Source organism: Equus przewalskii, chromosome 3 (genome assembly GCF_037783145.1).
Source record: "Equus przewalskii isolate Varuska chromosome 3, EquPr2, whole genome shotgun sequence".
In the NCBI taxonomy this organism is placed as follows: Eukaryota; Metazoa; Chordata; class Mammalia; order Perissodactyla; family Equidae; genus Equus; species Equus przewalskii.
This window is the reverse complement of record NC_091833.1, coordinates 33245562-33263452: the sequence shown is the minus strand read 5'-3', so window position 1 is coordinate 33263452 and position 17891 is coordinate 33245562. Positions and strand designations below refer to the sequence as shown.

Sequence of the window (17891 nt, the reverse complement as noted above, 5' to 3'; positions counted from 1 at the left end):
GAGCAGCGTCTTTCTGCTTCTGCTGTGGAGCAGGAATGTGCAAAACCCAGGGAAAGGCTTGCACAAGTCCAGGCGGTGGCGTCTTCCCAGGCACAGCCGCTGTCCCCGACTGCAGCTGCCCAGCCTTCCAAACGCCCTGAAACATTCCACTCCCTTCCTTACATGCCTATGTCAAAAAGCAGACATTTCAAACGCTTGGCGAGCTGAGGCTATGCAAGAAAGAGGCAGGCGGGGAATGCTTCTCAAAGTTTGGGAAAGCATTTCCAGTGCGTAGTGCCAGAAGGACTCAGTGGTGGCTCTGACCCAGTGTGTCCCGCTCACCTGGGGGTAGCCCCCAGACATCCCTGGCCTGGCTGCACCTAAGGCATAACGCCTCAGATCTCTCCTCGTCCCTGAGAGGCAGGAACGTATGGTCTGGGACGACGCAGGCACACATTCCCTGAGGCGCCAGGCACGGGCTCCAGGACGCAGTGTCCACATTCTCCTAAAACTTGGTTCTGCCCATTAATCCATGGGTGTCTTTTCTCAGTGTCACTCTCTCCACCTACCTCATGTGGATGGTTATCAATAGGTTCCCCTTGGACCAACCTTGCCTGACACTCCATCCAGGTTTCTGGATTTGGGGTGGGGATGAGCAGCCAAGAGGCAACGCTCAGGCACCAGGGCTCGTTTCCAGGGAGCTGCTCTCTGTTCTTTGAGTGCAGCTCACCAGCCCCTCCCAGGCCTGGAGGTGACCCCCCAGGCAGTGATGGGGTAAAGGGGAGGAGATGGACCCCGAAAAATTTATGAGCCCAATGCTGAAGTTCCAAGGCCCTGCATTTCTTCTCCCTCTCACTTCTGATCTCAGTTTCTCGCAGTGGGGAACGGGAGTCGGGTAAGTGAGGGTAGGTTGCAGGAGGCCCCGCTATGCTGGGGAGGAAAGTGCCGGGCCGCAAAATGCCCTCGCACTCACCTGGTCATCTTACAGACGAGAAGACTGAGGCCAGGGAGGGGGAGGGGCTTGTCCTCACAGCACGATGTGGTCTTCTAATTCCTAGCCCAGTGTTCCCACAACTCCAGGATGCAAGTCACGATTTTGGCGTCCTCGGGGACAGGCCACTTGAACGAGGGCAAGGAGGACCACCTGGCCACAGGCTCCAGTCTGGCCATGGGAGAGAGGCCAGGGCTGGGCCACACACTGCCAGTCCCTCTCCCTGAGAGCCGTGAGCTTGGGTGTCCCTCCTGAGTCTCAGGAGAAGCAAAGGTTACTCCAGCTGCAGCCTCTCCGGGAGTAGGGAGCAGCAGGATGCTCAGAGGCCACGGGTCTCTCTGGCCTGCCAGTATCCTCAAAACTGGACCTGGTTAGAGAGACAGTCCACCCAGCCAAGGCCACTTGGGGACGCAGGGTTAACTCTATGGGAAAAGGTCTCTGCCATGGTGTTTGTGTTGCTTCCATTTTATTTGCAGTACCTTTCAGACCTGACGAACTGTATCTTCTTGGGTCAGGAAAGAACATGGCTAGAGAACACACCTTCGTGCAAACTGCATTCAGGGGACCACATAGCAATCCCCCTCCTGCTCCAGCCAAGGTACCCCAGCAGGCTGCGACAGGCATTCTGGCCCTTGCATCTGCAAGCTCCTTCCCCCTTTTCCTGAAAGGCCCTGCCTCTGGAGGACCAAGCGGCGAAAGAAGGGGCAGAGAGCGGATCCGTGGCGCAAGGCCGGCCATGCCAGGCGCACGCAGTCTTTGCGCACAAGGCGGCCGCGAAGACGCGCCAGGTAGGGCCGGGCTGCTCAGCATCGCGCTGCGGCAGGGTCTTCCTACTCCGTGGGGACAGACAGACACCCGAGGCTGCTAAGCCCCTAGGAGGTCCACCACATGGCGGATGGCCGGGGCTGAGCCGAGCTTCCCCTAGTCCCAGCACCGGCCTCCTAGCACTTACCCGCACCTTCCCCGGCCCCCAGGGCTTCAGACTGGGGAAGCCTTCCTGGTCCGGGCCTCCCAAAGCGCCCTGGCATCATACACCCCTCCACTCTGCTGCCTCCAGAAGCCTGGATAAAGCCCCGAATACAATCCCCCCAGTTGACCACGTCCCCCAGGGAATGCAAGGGCTCCCCCGCTGGCTGCGGCCTCCATGTGGTAGGGAGCCCCTCTCCATCACCCACTTGGGACTTCTTGAAGAGGCCTTCCCAAAGGTAGAAGACCCCAGCGTGGCTTCAGGGCCAGTGCAGGGTCTCCCACCCCGCTGTGGCCCACTCCTCTCTCCCTTATTTTCCATGTGTCTCTCAGACCTCCTCTGAGTTCCAAATCTTAAGCTGAGGGAACATTTTCAGAGAGGACTCTTCGAAACATCTGGGGAAGCAGCAAGCCAGCTAGAACACTCTTCTCACCTCCTGCAGCCCAAACAGCATAAAGAGAACAGGGCAGAGTGAAACGGATTGCCAGAGCTGGGCAAGGAGCCCTGGCCCCTGTCATTCTGCAGCTTGGAGAGGGGGGTCTCTCTCTGTCTCTCTCTCTCCCCCCTCCCACTGTAACTGGCTGGCCGGCTCCCTCAAGCAAAGCACAGTGGCCTGGGGGCCTGCTGGAAGTCAGGCACCAACCACCAGGTTTCCCGGCTCCTGCGAGTTCTGAAAAGGAATAAAATGCAGCCTTACAGTTTTAACCATATGTCACCTCTGGGGCCACAGATTTAAAAAATGTGTGCTGCACATATGGGCAATATTATTGTGCTTGAGCTTCCCCCAGTTCTATTTCAGTATAACCCAGAGACAAAATGACATTTCAAGCAACACAACACCCAGGTTACGATCGACACCACCGCGTCAAGCAAAACCGCCTCTCGGGACATCATCACGGCCTGAAATGCTGGCTTCCCCGGGAATTCCACCCTTAGCAAAGTACAGCTCACCTGCTGGGGTGGGAAACTAGTTCCCAATTTGGAGCTCTGGCCCCCAAATTCACACGCAGAGACCAGGAGGGGAGCTGTGGGTTTCGGCCAGTGAAATAGAGAATAAAGCTATTTCCCCTCGGCCATGTCTCACAAAGCTACGTTGTTATTAAAAAAAAAAAAAAAAAAAAAAAAAGACGAGACATCAAAATTGAAGAGAAAAATCATCTCCCTAGCATTTAAAGTCCTGGCAAAGTTGATATATTTAGAACTCTAAAAGCAGTGTAAATTATTTTTGAAGGGCAATGAGGCTTTAACATTTTTCACTGCAATAGGGTCAGGATTTGGAAATCAAATCAAGAAGTGAAGAGGTCTGGAATCCACCTCTGATCCGGCCACCGCCCGGACGGTCGTTAAAGGCTGGAGAATCGATCCCTTTCGGACTTTCACTGGCTCAATTCAAATTCTTTACTGAAAAAACATCAGCGTGGGCAAGGAAGTCCGCATTTTAGGAAATTCAGGGACAGCACACCCCTGGTTTGTAGTTAGCTGATGGAAAATGTTTATCCTTCCCCTCCCTTGCCTCCTAAATTGGGGATGGCTGGACATGAAGAGGGAATGGCACTGTTTGTTGTGACAATTGGCATGTTTTTCTGCATTTAGCAAAATGCATTACAGCAAATGAGATTACAGAGTGCTGTCCTCCATGCAGCTGCGTCCGCCCAGAACTGTTTCCCCGATTGCCCCGGCCAGGGTCCGATTTTGAACTAATTGAAAGCCTTTTCCGTCACTAACAAGACAATAGATTGGTGCCCCCATTCCTCTGTGATCATCTGTATCTGTCTACACATTTACCCACCTGCGTAACAAAAATTATCCAAACAGGTGGATTTGCAAACACACCTTGTTTTTAAAAAATGCGAGAACACAAATACACTGTCCGGACTTTGGGCAGAAAAACAACACGGGTTTATTTTAAGGTAAGTACAACAATTAAGACCACATAAGACAAACACAGGTGAAGTGAAATTTTTTTGTTTTTTTTTTCTTTTAGGAATGCTCAGGGAGGCATCTACTATACAAACCATCACACTTTGCAAATAAAAAGTATCAGATACTCGACTTCTTTATCCGCCAACAACAAAAAATAAATTATTTTCCTGTTCTGTAAAAGACCTACAACTTGGAAAAAAATCACGTCTCATAATTGTACAGGGGGAAGAAATCCCACCTAGGTTTCTCGAGTTCTCAATTTGGCAGTTAGAAATGGTTGGGCAAGATGAAAAATTATCCAGTGAACTCAACTTTAAATATTATATTAATGGCTCTGAACAACAACAACAAAACAGCCTGATTACAAATCCACACATTTGTACAGCACGGTTAAAGAAATTTAAAATTACACACAGCACGTATATAATCTATAGAGACCCCCATAAACCTATGGGGGTCCCTACAGAGAGTCATTACTGGGTGGCTATGGGATTTGGTCCATAACTGATTTTTGAAACCCCGACTGGAGTAGTGAGCACAGCCATCCTGGGAAGGGAGAGGGGTTTTAAAAATCAATATTCAGCTCGTTGGGCTGCGTCCCTTTACAGGGGCTTCTTGCAATCTCGGAACCCGGGTGGCGAATTAAAGTTACCTGCAGCTTCACAGAGGGCTGAGGCTGGCGCGCGCGCTCTCTCTGCTCCCGGGTCTGAGAAAAAGCTGGTGGACAAGTTTTGGGTCTTCCTGCGTCTCTGCAGCCTGAACTGTCTGAGAGAGTCGTGTCTGGGAGGCGAAGCCGGAGCGGCCGGGCAGGTCAGTATTTCGTGCAGTCGTAGGAATAGGGGGCTGCGTGGCGGTAGAGAGACGGCGTGGATCTATAGGGCAGCTGACAGCTCGCGTTGCTGCTCACCTGCGGTTCCCCGAGGGTCGAGTTCTCAATCCCCAGCCGGTGGGAGTTGAACATCTCCCGGACGTTGGGGAAAGTCTGCTGCTGGGCCGCGAACGTGTGGCCGGGGAGGTGGTTCAGGTCCCCGCTGTGGTTGAGATACCAGGAGGCCGCCTGGGCCGCGGCGGCCCCGGGCTGCGGCGCCGGCTGGGGCTGGGGAGCCGGCGGCGGCGGCGGCGGCGCCTGCGGGTGGTGGTGGCCGTGATGCTGGTGGTGGTGGCCGGCGGCGGCGAGCGCGCCCTCCTGGCCGGCGGCGAGGTTGAGGGCGCTCAGGGGCGACGTGGGGCCGCTCGGGTGGTCCGAGAGGGCCTCGTCCAGCGCGGGCGGGACGCACATGTGCGCCGGCCGCTCGGCCCCGGTGTACAGGCTCATGGCGCGCATGCTGCACTGGTAGCCCCCGGCGCCCCCGGCCTCCAGGCCCTGCGCGCAAGGCTGGCCGTAGGCGGCGGGCGGCGCGGCGGCGTAGGGCAGCGCCAGCGGCGGCACCACCAGGCCCGCGCGCCCGGCCGCGGGGCTCAGCTCGCCGCCGGGCGGCGACGTTCGCAGCGTCATGATGTTCTCCACGCTGAAGCCAGGCAGCCCGTTGGGCGCGCCGGCGTGGTGCTCCGGCAGCGAGCCGTCTGGGGAGCCGGCGGGCGTGGAGGCCGCGCTGCGCGGGCTGCCCTGCAGCGCGCTCTCGGGGCTCAGCGTCTCCACCTTGGTGATGACCGGCAGCGCCGGCGACGCCGCCTCGCTCTTGATCACCACCTTCTTCTCGGCCTCCTTGGGGGCGTCCGCTAGGGGGGGCCCGGCCGGGGTGCCCTTGGACGCTGCGGGGGGCGGCTCCTTGAGGTGGGCCCGCTCCTCCTTCTCCTTGGGCACGTCCTTCTTCTTGAAGCGTCGCCGGCGCCGCAGGAAGCTGCCGTTCTCGAACATGTTGTAGGAGTCGGGGTCCAGGGTCCAGTAGCTGCCCTTGCCCGGTTTCTTGTCGTCGCGGGGCACCTTGACGAAGCACTCGTTGAGCGAGAGGTTGTGGCGGATGCTGTTCTGCCAGCCCTGCTTGTTCTCCCGGTAGAAAGGGAAGCGGTCCATGATGAACTGGTAGATGCCGTTCAGGGTGATCTTCTTCTCGGGCGCGTTCTGGATCGCCATGGTTATGAGCGCGATGTAGCTGTAGGGCGGCTTGACGAGGTCCTTGGGCGCCGCGGGCTGATGGTGGTGGTAGGGCGCGTAGGAGCGGCCCATGCCCGCGCCGTACTGCTCCGGGTGGCCCGAGTAGACGCCCATGGGGCTGGCCATGCCGCCGTAGCTGCCCGCCGCCCGGTAGTAATTCTGCTCGCTCAAGTAGGGGACCACTCCCAGGGCGTTGGGGTCGGACACGGAGTAGCGCGCCTGCATGCTGCGTCCGAGACGGCTCGCCACCGCCTGCGCGCACCGACCGCGAAGAAGGCCCTGCGAGAGCGAGAGAGAGCGAGAGAGAGAGAGAGCGAGAGCGAGAGAGAGGGGAAGGGAGCCGGCGGGGGGAGCCCCGGGCGCCTGGAAGCTTTCAGGGGCGAGCTGGAGGAGGCGCCGGCGCTCGGCGCCCGCCTTCGGGCGGAGAAGGGGCCCTGGTTTTCAGCGGACCGGGCGGATCAGCATCCTGGAGGGCGCGCCCCGGCGAGCGCAGCGCCGGCCCCTGCTCGCTCCCTCGCTCTCGGGACCGGCGGGTGGCAGCCCGGGCGGGCGGCGGGGAGCGGAGCGGAGACGCCGCGCGCGCCGCGGACGGACGCTGGCCCCTCGGTCCGCGCCACGGGGGAAAGGCGGCTCTCCAAGCCCCCCAGCAAATCGGCAGCCCTGAGGGTCAGCGAGCCGGGGTCCAGAGTGGCTGCCCTGCCGAGCCCGGAAAAAGAGGCAAAGTCCCTTTTAGGGATTGGGAAAAGTTTCAAAAGTCTTCTTGCTGAAAGCGAGTTTTTACTTTCCTCCGGCCACGCCCCCTCCGGGAACTTTGGACCAATAACCCGGCAGCTGTGGGGAGTTGGCGCCAATCAGGGCGAGGAGCGCCGGAATCCGTCGGCTCTAAGACCCAGCCGCGCAGAACCAGACTTTCATGCAGCTCAGTCTTAACTTGAAAAGATTTTTTTCAAAAAGTTATATCTTATTAAAATTTATTTTATTATCACATTTTGGCTAATGGGCCCACGTGCCCAGAGGGGAAAAAGAAAACAACCCCGATGCTCCTTTGCAGAAAAAAGTTTGAAATATAAAATCGAATTGATTAATGCAGTCAAATATCTCCCCAAAGATCATGTAAGAAGCCGAGACCCTGGGACTACTTTTCTTATTAATGAGTGATGAGGCGAATAATTAGATTTCCTAATTATCGGGGCCCAGGTGTAATGGAGGCAAAGCAGGCGTGGGAGATGAATGGAAGGGGCCTCCCATGGATGTTGTCATTGTTTAAGCAAATAATTAATAACCAACAGTGAGTTTGCAGGTTCTGGGCCGTCAAGAATAACCTATAAAGGTTTTAGAGACAAATTATAGCGTCTGAAGGCCCCTCACCCCCACCTGGGGAGGCAGGCCGAGACGTCTACAGGGCAAAGCGGACTGGGGAAGTCAGCAACGTTTTGAAAATTTAATCCTTTTAAATTCGCCGTGGATTCGGCAAATCATCCGCGTCATCGTGAGGATTTTTGTGGGGTTTGGGGAAGAGAGTGAAATAACTCTGCTCATTTCCCCCTTTCCCTTCCCGCGTAGACGCCTGCAGCCCACCAACGCCAGCTTCTCGGCGTCTCTCGCTTTTCCCAGAGATAAATTCCCTTTGACAAGCTGACTCCCGCGCTCCCCAAAGACGGGAACAATGCCGCAGCGAGCCACCGGGCCGGGCAGAGCCGGCTCCTCTGCCCGCGAGGAGAAACCCGAGCCGCTTTGCGCGGGGGGCTTCGCTGCAGGACGCGCATCCCTGCTGGGGGCTCCTAACCCCGCGCCGGCCGGCTGGGACACCCACCCAAGACGCGCTCCCTGGCTCCCGCTCCCGGCAAAGCCGCCTTGGGTATCTCCGACTTGACTTCCTATATCTCAGTCTTTTTTGTTTAGTTGGTGTTTGATAAGGTGATTTGGGCACCGGGGCTCCGTGCGAGGACGAGGACGGGGTAAGCGATTGCAGACGGTTCAAGGCCCCGCAGAGATGGTGTCATTTGGGACTTTGACCTGGAGCGGCGCGGAGGTCCTCGCCCTCGACGCTTCCTCCTTCCCTCGAGGAATCGCGGAAAGGTGGTTTGTGTGTGGACTGAGTATTTATTCCTTCAACACCTCGAAGAATCAGATCCTCCCTTGCCGCTTCCCTTGAAGAGGCAGGGTTCCCCCATAAGGAGGGCTAAATGGGTCAGAACTCTTCTGGAAGGTGTCCAGTCCAGATGAGCAGGGAGGAAGACTTCAAAGAAAACTTCCGGAGTTCAGGTGTCCTTTGCCCTCCTAACTCTTCCATCAGTTTATTAGATTAGCTTATTAGATTCCCAGGGAAAGGATTTGAGAGAATCGACCCACAACGCTTATCTCTTGGGAGATGAACAGAGGGCATTGGGGATCCGTCATTCATTTTCAATAAAAGAGCAAAAAATATATATATTATTTATGTGCATTATCTATGAATGGTATTATCTCCTGACAACTTCAGGATCGAAGACAAAGTCCAAAACAGGTTCCTATGACCTCGAATATTCTACTTCTGAAATATTCACTATATTTTTTACGCGTGCTCTAAGTTCTTTCTCCAACTCGATTTTTTTTTTTTTTTTGCAACGAAGTAAAATAAAGCTAGTCAGTCGTCAGCTCACAGGTGAATGGTTTGAGCGTTCTCCTAGCTACCCCCAACTCCCACTAAGACTTTATTATTTTTTAATACCTCTAGTATTTTCACATCCATCTTTAAAAAAAACAAAAACTGGCAAAAGGCGCCTTTCTCCCGGAGTGTGTGACAGGCACTCTGAAATCTGCTCACGATTTTACTGGAAATGCAAACTATTGATCAAGAAACACTCCTCAGTCTATAGGCTTCCTGGAGGAATATTATTTACTCTGCTTTTACGGGGTTTTTTCTTTTTCTTTCTTTTTTTTTAAGCTTTATCACAGCACAGGGCAAAACCCAAAATAGCTAAGGACGGAGGAAAAGAAATTCCAAAATGGCAGTTTCTGCCTGAGTTTGCATCTACAAGGGTGTCCAGGTTTAAACCAATGTCATCTCAAAAGAACTAACGTGAGTTGCCAGAATTATTACCCCCTCTAAAAAAAAAAAAAAGTGGGGGTGGGAGGGGAAGAAATCCTCATAATCAAGACAGAAAAGGTGAGAGAAACGTTTTCCTTTGCCCTGGAATTAGGTTTCTTCTCCTCTCAGTGGGACTCCGGGAGAGATGTTTGTTCAGGTTATTAAAACAACACCTTCCATACACCTGGACTTTGCAAAAACCATATTTCGGATCTTTTCTTTAACCTGCCAGGGTTTTTGGTTTTTTTTTTTTGTTTTGGATTGGGGGCTGCTAATATCTTGCTGATTTTTTTCCTTTCCTGACCTTGCTGTCAGTGAGCCGAAAGCGGAATCGGGCCCCAGAGAGCCCTGTGTGTTACTAGAATAATAAGCGATGATAAAGCAAAAGATATTCCAGTCACTTTCCCTCCACCGCCATGCATCCCCGCCTGGGCGCCGCCGGCTCCTGCACCTGGAGGCGGCTCTGGCCGGCCTGTGGTGTTGTCGCCACCTTGAGGCCAATACGGGAACTACTCTTTAAAAAGAAAAAAAAAAAAAAAAAAACCCACGCGACCCTTCTGGTTACAATGCAGGTGCTGACACCTTATGGCTGCACCCTAGCATTGCACGGCCAGCAATAAAGCCTTCAAAATCTGCAAGGGAGAGAGAAGGTAAATAAACCGTGTGCGGCGCGTCGATTAAGAAAAACCAAAACATTTTCCATAGCTTTGCAATGTGTCAAGAACATGATCTGTTGGAAAACAGAAATGTCTTTGAAACTGCTGGGGGAGCAAGAAATCCTCTCTAGGGAGATTCGCTGAAGTTTTAAGCAAATAAAATCTGTGCCTCTTAGGTGGCTAGAAGTCTGGGTATTTTTTTTTTCCAGGGTTGTTAAACAAATTGCTCATCCGTGGGTGTCTTCTCACGGCAGCTGTCTTCGTGACCCGCGTGTGGCGTGAATTTCAGGGAATTCGTCAGCAAAACGTCTGTCCTGCGTGTGTGTATGGTATTGGTTTTAACAAGAGGGAGACGTAAACGCGTCTGCAGCCCCTTCTGCTTCAGAGGCACAGCAAAGAACTCACAGAGGGGACACGTGAAAGGAGTTTTGTGTCTTCTCTCGCCGTTTTCAATACATTGGGCCCAATATCCTTCAAACATTTCCCTTCTGGGCTCCCGAGATGCCCCAGGTTTTAGGGAAAGGGCCCAGGTTTAAGAGGAGTCCCAGGCTTGCAGGAGCTGCTTGGAATCTGATGAATCCTTGGGTTAAACAGAGTCAATGCTGCTGTTCAAAACTCCATTCTAATCCAGCTCCTAGAAATTATCTTCTTCCAGGACAAACAGTGCGTCCCTGATGGAATCTGTCCGCACCCATTTTACTGAGCACGACCTTCCCAAGGAGTTAAAGCGACATGGCGCCATTCACAAATGGCCCTGCCGTGAACAACAAAATAATGGAAGATGAGGAGCCTTCCTGGTTAAAAGATTAAAGAAACAGAACAACTAAATGCAATCCTTATTCTAGATCAAGAGGGGGGAAAAAAACTAATAAAGGGCAGGTTTGAGAATACCCGGGGAAATTTGAATCTGGAGGATTAGATAATCATCTTGTATCAAGGTTAAAATTCTTGAGTGTGATAATTACACATGGTCAGGTATGAACACGTCCTTGTTTTCAGAAGGTACACGTCAAAATATTTAGGGCTGATATTCAGCTTCTCTGCAACTTTTAAAAGATTCTGCCAGAGTTGGGGAGGGAGCACGGAGGGGGGAAGGAGAGAGAAAGTCATGTAAAGCGAAGTAACATGAGAGCCATTGCTGAACCTATGGTATGTGGGTATTCACTGTGTGCTGTTCTCGTCATTTTTCTGGAAGTTTGAAATTTTTCAAAATTTAAAAAAGAAAATGGGAGAAAAAGACCTTTGTTACTCTGAAAATTAAAAAACGTTTGTGACACAAAGCAACTTTTTCCATGGAAAAAGTTGCAAACCCCAGTGGAGGTCCAACCTGGCCCCTGGGTCCCCTCTCCTTATGTTCTGGAAATTTCTGAAAAACAATCTTCCACATCTGTGGAGTTTATCACATTAACTTACGATTTTCAAAGGAAAAAAATAGTTGACTCTCTAAGGAGCTTAGCTGTCTTATAATGCAAGTGTTACCACAATTGATAAGTCAAAGACACAAGAAACTCAATAGAGCGTTACAGATGTTTTCAAAACAGATGATTAAAGATACACATGTTTCTTTCTAAAGAGAGTTGATTACATGCTGCTCTATGCTGCCTGTATCATCCAGGTCCTATAGACTTGCCCTTGTCCGTATTGCTATGTAAATGAGTTACACTGTGTATCCGTCAGTTGAGCCAGTGTCTGCTAAGTAACAAACACCTCAAGCCTCAGTGACTTGACCCGACCCCAGCTCCTCGGGTGGCCTGCCTTGTTTCTTCTCTCTGCAGCCCACTGCCCTGCACAATACCTCGGCACACAGTAGGTGCACAAGAAGTGTTTACTGAATGAATGTATGACGTTTCCCGTATTTTTCTCCCTACTACATAATGGACAATGTAATGCATGCGCACTGTGTGCCGAGCTCCCTGCCGAATGTTCTGCCCATGGCATCTCATTTAATCCTCTTTCAGAATAGGTCCTGTCAATGTCACCATTTCACAGGGGAGGAAACGGAGGTTTAGAGATCTTAAATCACTAACCCAAGTCTTGCAGCTGCTAGCGATGGAATGGGGATCTCTTAACCCATTACTTTGCTGCCTTTTTGAGGTTAGAGTTAGGGCCTTGGAAATTGGAGAAGACTTCTGAAGCTAAAATAGGAACTTCTATATAAATAAAAAGTCTACATGGAAACATGTACATATAATTTCATAACCATATATACACAGTCAATAGCGTGTGCACGAAGGCATGGCTTCTGAACACATGACTCAATGTCTGTGAAATTCTAGCTTTTTATATCATCAGCTTGAAACCCTGTAATTAAGTCTGTCGGGTAAATGGGCTCATTCTCAGAGCCCATAAAAAGCGGCCGGCTCCCTGGGAGGTGCAGACAGGGCCGGGATTGTCGGACAAGGGCAGGGAGAAAGATGAGAGCAGCCTACTTGATTTTCACCGAATTTGCAGCCTGTGGGGCGGGTGTTCTGAGCCCCAGGGAATAAGCCAGACTTGGAATCACAATCTAGGGGCAGCTTTGGCCAGTGCCTCAAAGTGACTCCTGGGTCTCACGGTGGCAACAACTGAGGGAGGCCCCAGGGGAACATCTAAGGAATGGGATGAAGTCAGGAGCACAGAGTGGCTCTCCCAGGAGAATCAGATCATCGCTGGCACAGGATGTGCTTCCCCCTTTAAGAATCCCAGAAAGCTAGGAACACACCCACACTGGCTCCCAGCCTTTGCACATACGCATTCACACAGGGGAATTCCAATGCCAGACCAGCCTGGACCCTCCACAGGGCCTTTGCATGTGCCGTGCCCTTTGATTGGGGCCCCTCGTACTCAGTTCCGTGCTGCAGTGCCACCTCTCCTAAGGCCTCAGGCAATCACCCACCTGCTTCCTCCCTGTCCCCTTGCTCCACCCCTCACCCTGACTCATTTTCACTGTCTGACATGATCCTGTCTGTTCATCTGTTTGCCCCCCAACACCGCGATGCAGCCACAGGAAGGGAGGCAGGGCCCTGGTCTGCCCCATGCACCCCGCTACACCCAGCCCCCCATTGCTCTGCTCGGCAAGACTCCACGCTCTGGAACTATAAACCGAATGAGTGGATGTCACCTTGCAGCTTCAGAGTCACTTCCTCTCCCTCCATAACCACATGCCAGTCTCCCATTTAGCAGTTCAAACCCAGAACTCAGTTCAAACATTGACGGCACTTATCTTAGGCAGACGGTGCAGCAGGGGTGGGCAGGCAGCATCATGCGCCCCGAGGCTGTTCCTGAGGGAGCTCACGGGCTGAAACTCTTATTTTAACAAACACACAGAGAGCCCTCGCCGGGTGGCTATGCTCAAACTCAGCACTCATCCTCACCAGCCTCGAGAGGGAGATGCCAGCAGTGCCGTCATCCTCGTTCTATAGAGGGAGAAAGCGAGGCACGGAGAGCACCAGGGACTTGCCCAGGCGCACCGCTGGCGAGCTGCAGCCCTGCCATTCGAACCAGAGGGCCCCGCGCTCAGCCCTCCGCTGTGGCACTGTCCCCTCGTGGGGCCGTCAGGCACGGACAGAGGGGCTGGGCTGAGCTAGCGGAGACTCAGAAAGGGGCAGAAGAGGAGCTGAGAAGTTTTCTCGAGAAGCTGCCGATCAAGCTGGGCCTTGAGACGTGGGCAAAGCAAAACTTCACCTGCAAGCGTCTTTCTTCTTCCTTCACGCTGCGGGTTGCCAGGTTTAGCAAATAAAAACACTAATGCCCACATTCTACATCGGGCAGACATATACACCGACAGAACTATTCATGGTTTATCTGAAACCAGATTTAACTGGGGATCCTGTATTTCGTCTGGCAACCCACTGGGGAAAACAGAAGTCCTTCAAACACCTTTTTGGTTATTAGTTTATTAAACAGTCTTGCGTTTATTAAGTATCAGACACAGCTTCAAATAGCTATGTATTGTTAAAGTTCACAGTACAAGGAGAGCATAACAGGAGAGTGTCTTTACTTTGCTCGGTAACTGTGTGTGCCCGGCTGGATACAGGAGATGTCGATGGATTGCCCGAAGCTTGGGATATGGAAGAAATTACACTCATTTTTAAAAAGCACGAGTGTCGCATGTTAAACGGCTATAAATCCCGGGAGGACAGAAGACTCCAAAATGAGAAGAGCATCTTCTTGCCACCCCTCCTGGACTCCGAGACCACTAACTCCTTTCACTGTTTCTTCTGGCAGTTACCAAAGTCTCTCAAAAAAAGAGGCTTTGCTGCTATTTCTTTTTTTTAGCAACTATGGCTGTGACCTCTGCCTTCCCGCTCTGTGTTTAAAGATGGTAATGAGTTCACTTAGGAGAAATTGGCTGGTTCCCGTGTGCAAGGGGGACACTTTAGAACATGACCCAAATGGTTCCCACTTACCCCTGTTGTGTAATGGTCACACAGTGTGTATATTTTAAATGGGCACTTGGTTCTCCAGAGGGTGCCAGTGCATTGTGCGGGCATCATTCAACCCTCCCTCGGCCCCTCCGCCAGCTTCCCCAGGAGATTTCTCTCCGTCCTCCGCGGGTTCCATCTGTGCCCTTAAGTCCTGCCTCTTTGCTCTCGGTGCGCCTTCCTTCGACTCTCACCGTGCTCGCGTCGGTTGACTCTCCACTCTGTCAGAGGAGCTGGTTGGCTCCCCACCCTTCCGTCGTGCCAGTCACCAGGCCCATCTGGGGTGGGATTTGTGACCTGCAAAAGTTGGGGGTGAGGGTGGGGAAGGCATTTCTGGGGCAGGAAAAAGAAGAAGAAAACCAGGAGGAGGAGGAAGGAAGAGCTGAGTTGATAGGGAGGCTGTGTGGCTGAGAGACGAGCTGGCGGCCAGGCGAGGCTGGACTGTCCAGGGGAGAGTTTTGTGCTTTGCAAGGTGCAGGCAATGGAGCCACCAGCTCACAGGTGGAAGATAGAGAGGTGGAGTTCAGGTGGAAGGAGGGCAAGAAAGAGGGAAAGCAGGGGAGGATGGGGAGAGAGGAGAGGAGGAGAAGGAGGGGGAGGACATGGGAGAGAGCACAGTTGGGAGGCAGGAGGTGGCTGCAGTCTGAAGCACGGTGACACACCCTTGGGTGGGTGGTGGCAGCGGGAATAGCAAGGCATCATTGCGACACTGCAGACGTCCTCGTCTTGCCAATCTCCCATGAAAGGCCAGGTGCTGAGGGATGGGCCTCACCTGATCCCAGGACGGGCGCAGAGCCAGCTGACAGGAGTGCCTGAAGGTGGAAGGGACTCTGCTAGCTTCTCAGGAGCAGCCTTTGTTGTTATTAGACCCATTCATGTTATTTTTTTCTTTTTGGCACTTTACGAGTTGTGTGTGTATGTGCATCTGACGCAGGGAGAAGTCAGGGCTGAAAGCAGACTGTGGCATTTAAGGCTCAAAGCCCCTACCTGTGAAGCGTAGGGGCTGCAAGAGCTGGCATTTTGGAAGCCCACACGGGGGAGGTCTGGCTCTCAGCACCCGGCACCTGCGTGGGCCATTGGCCCTCATCTCTCAACACCTGCCTTCTCTTTTCAATCTCATAGGATCGCTATGGAACAATGAACGCTAACATCTCTAGGGCGCTTGCTGAGGGCTGGGCAGGTTCTGTGCCTGGACTCCCGATACCAGCCGACCCAGTCCTCTCACCAACTCTAACAGAGAAATCACGCCCCCACACTTTACAGAAGAGGGAGCCGAAGCTCGAGAGATGGAGTTACTTACCCGCAGTCACATAGCTCAGAGTTCCATGCCCGAGCTCTTCATGTGCTCACCTTTTTAACTACACTCCTACTGGCCAACTTCTAAAGGGGTAGTAAGAATTTGTGAGGTAATGTCTGTGACAAGCATTAAAACCTTCGGGGTGGCCCGGTGGCATAGTGGTTGAGCTTGCACAGTCTGCTTCAGTGGCCCAGGGTTCACAGGTTCAGATCCCAGGCGTGGACCTGGCACTGCTTGTCAGGCCACGCTGTGGCAGTGTCCCACATAAAATATAGGAAGATTGGCACAGATGTTAGCTCAGTGACAATCTTCCTCACCCACCCACCCCCAAACAGAAAAAATAAAATATTCAAGTGAACTTGCACATGAGAATTTACAGCAGTTTTATTCATAACTGCCAGAACTTGGAAGCAATCATGATGTCCCTCAGTGGGTAAATGCATGAACAAGCTGTGGTGCAGCCAGACAGTGGAATATTACTCAGCACTGATAAGACATGAGCTGTCAATCCCTAAAAAGACGTAGAGGAGCCTTAAATGCACATCACTAAGTGAGAGAAGCCAATCCAAAAAGGCCACGTGCTGTATGACTCCCACTCTGTGGCATTTTGGAAAACACAAAACTATGGGGACTGTGAAAAGATCAGTGGTTGCCAAGGGTGAGAGTGGGGAGGGGCGACCAGGCAGAGCACAGAGGATTTGCAGGGCAGCGAAGTTATTCTGTATGATCCTATAATGGTGAATACATGTAATTATACCTTTGCCTAAATCCACAGAACGTCCAACACCAAGAGTGAACCCTAATGTAAACCGTGACCTTCGGGGGGATCTTAGTCAGCTCCGGCTGCTGCAACAAAAACACCACAGACGGGGCGACTTAGACAGGAAACATTTATTTCTCACAGTTTTGGAGGCTGGAAGTCCAAGATCAAGGTGCTGACCGATTCAGTATCTGGTGAGGGCCTGCTTCCTCGTTCACAGACGGCTGTCTTCTTGCTGTGTCCCCACACGGTGGAGTGGGGAGGGAGATCCCTGGGGGCCCTTTTATAAGGGCAATAATCCCACTCACAAGGGCTCTGCTCTCATGACCCGGTCACCTCCCAAAGGCCCCATCTCCTAGCAGCATCACATGGGGATTGGGTTTCACCGCAGGAATTTTGGGAGGACACAAACACTCAGTCCACGGCGATAACGATGTGTCAGTGTAACGATGCTGATACTGGGAGAGGTTGTGTGTGGGGCACCAGGGGGTGTATGGGAACTCTCTGTACCTTCTTTTCAATTTTGCTGTGAACCTAAAACTGCTCTAAACAATAAAGTCTATTAAAAAAAATCCTCAAGCGACCCAATGCAAATTTACATATAAGATGGAGTTTGAAGCATGTAGGTGAACATTCTAAAACATCTTTTACAAAAGAGCCAGCCAATTCTTCTAAGCGAGCTCTTTCATAACTATTTATTCTTTTAAGCACCAAGGCATCTGGGGTGCTTCTAACTGGGAAACACGGTGTGAAGGAACTAAAGGGACATCCTTCCTTCTGGCACCATCTGCTTTCTAGCATCGCCACTGGGGAGACCGTCCCGTGTCTCATTACCATCTGGGGGCCTTGGCTGTTGGTTAGCGTCCCAGTCACTGCTCTGAGCACAGTGAGCCCTGCACACGTTTCCACTGCCTGGGCCAGGTCCACTTGCATGACATGCTCTGCACAGATCTCCCATGCTTCCCTGAAAGTGGGAACGAACACCAACCCCTCTGAGAGATTTTACTTTATAACCTCTACCGTCCAAAGTGATGCTTTGTACTCCTTTTGCGAGCCTGGTAAAAGACACTCTCATGCAGTACTAAGGCCCCTTAATGTGTTTATGTGTTAATGCTACGGAGACCACATAGGAACGTAGAATTGTGACCAGGAGCCACACGATTTGCAATGAAGCCCATTGGGGTTACGTCATGCTCTGCCCCTTCCCAGCCGGGTGACCTCAGGTGAGGTTCTTTAACATCCTGAGTCTGTTTGTTCCCTCTTCTCTAGAATGCCAGTCACACTTGCGCCTGAGGTTGTTGTGGGGATTATATTCAGATAAGACTTCTAAGGAACTTAGCCCAGTGCCTGACACATTAGTAGCCTTGTTTATTATGGTCATTAATTACGTTCCATCTGATGAAGACAAAGGGCATAGGATCAGCTCCTGAGACCCTGAATAAGTCCCTGGAACACCCAGAAACTCATTTGCAGTACCTGTAAAGCAGGTATTAAAATGCTTTGTCTAGGGCCAGCCTCAGTGGCCTAGAGGTTAAGTTCCATGCCCTCTGCCCCACTTCAGTGACACAGGTTCAGTTCGCCACATGGACCTACACCGCTGGTCAGTGGCCATGCTGTGGTGGTGGCCCACATACAAAATAGAGGAAGATGTGCAGCAGATGTTAGCTCAGGGCGAATCTTTGTCTATTTCACACGTTTGCCGGGAGGATGTATAAAGTATCGGATATCTAACTTTGGAAAGTAGGTACCA

At 52.2% G+C, this 17891-nt stretch overlaps 1 protein-coding gene across 1 annotated transcript; it reads right to left on the bottom strand.

Moving 5' to 3' along the window:
- Positions 1-3813: 3813 nt before the first annotated feature.
- FOXC2 (forkhead box C2) lies at positions 3814-6712 on the bottom strand. Its single transcript, XM_070612452.1, has one exon. The coding sequence runs from the start codon at positions 6178-6180 to the stop codon at positions 4672-4674; it is 1509 nt and encodes a 502-aa protein (XP_070468553.1). The 5' UTR covers positions 6181-6712; the 3' UTR covers positions 3814-4671.
- Positions 6713-17891: the final 11179 nt, after the last annotated feature.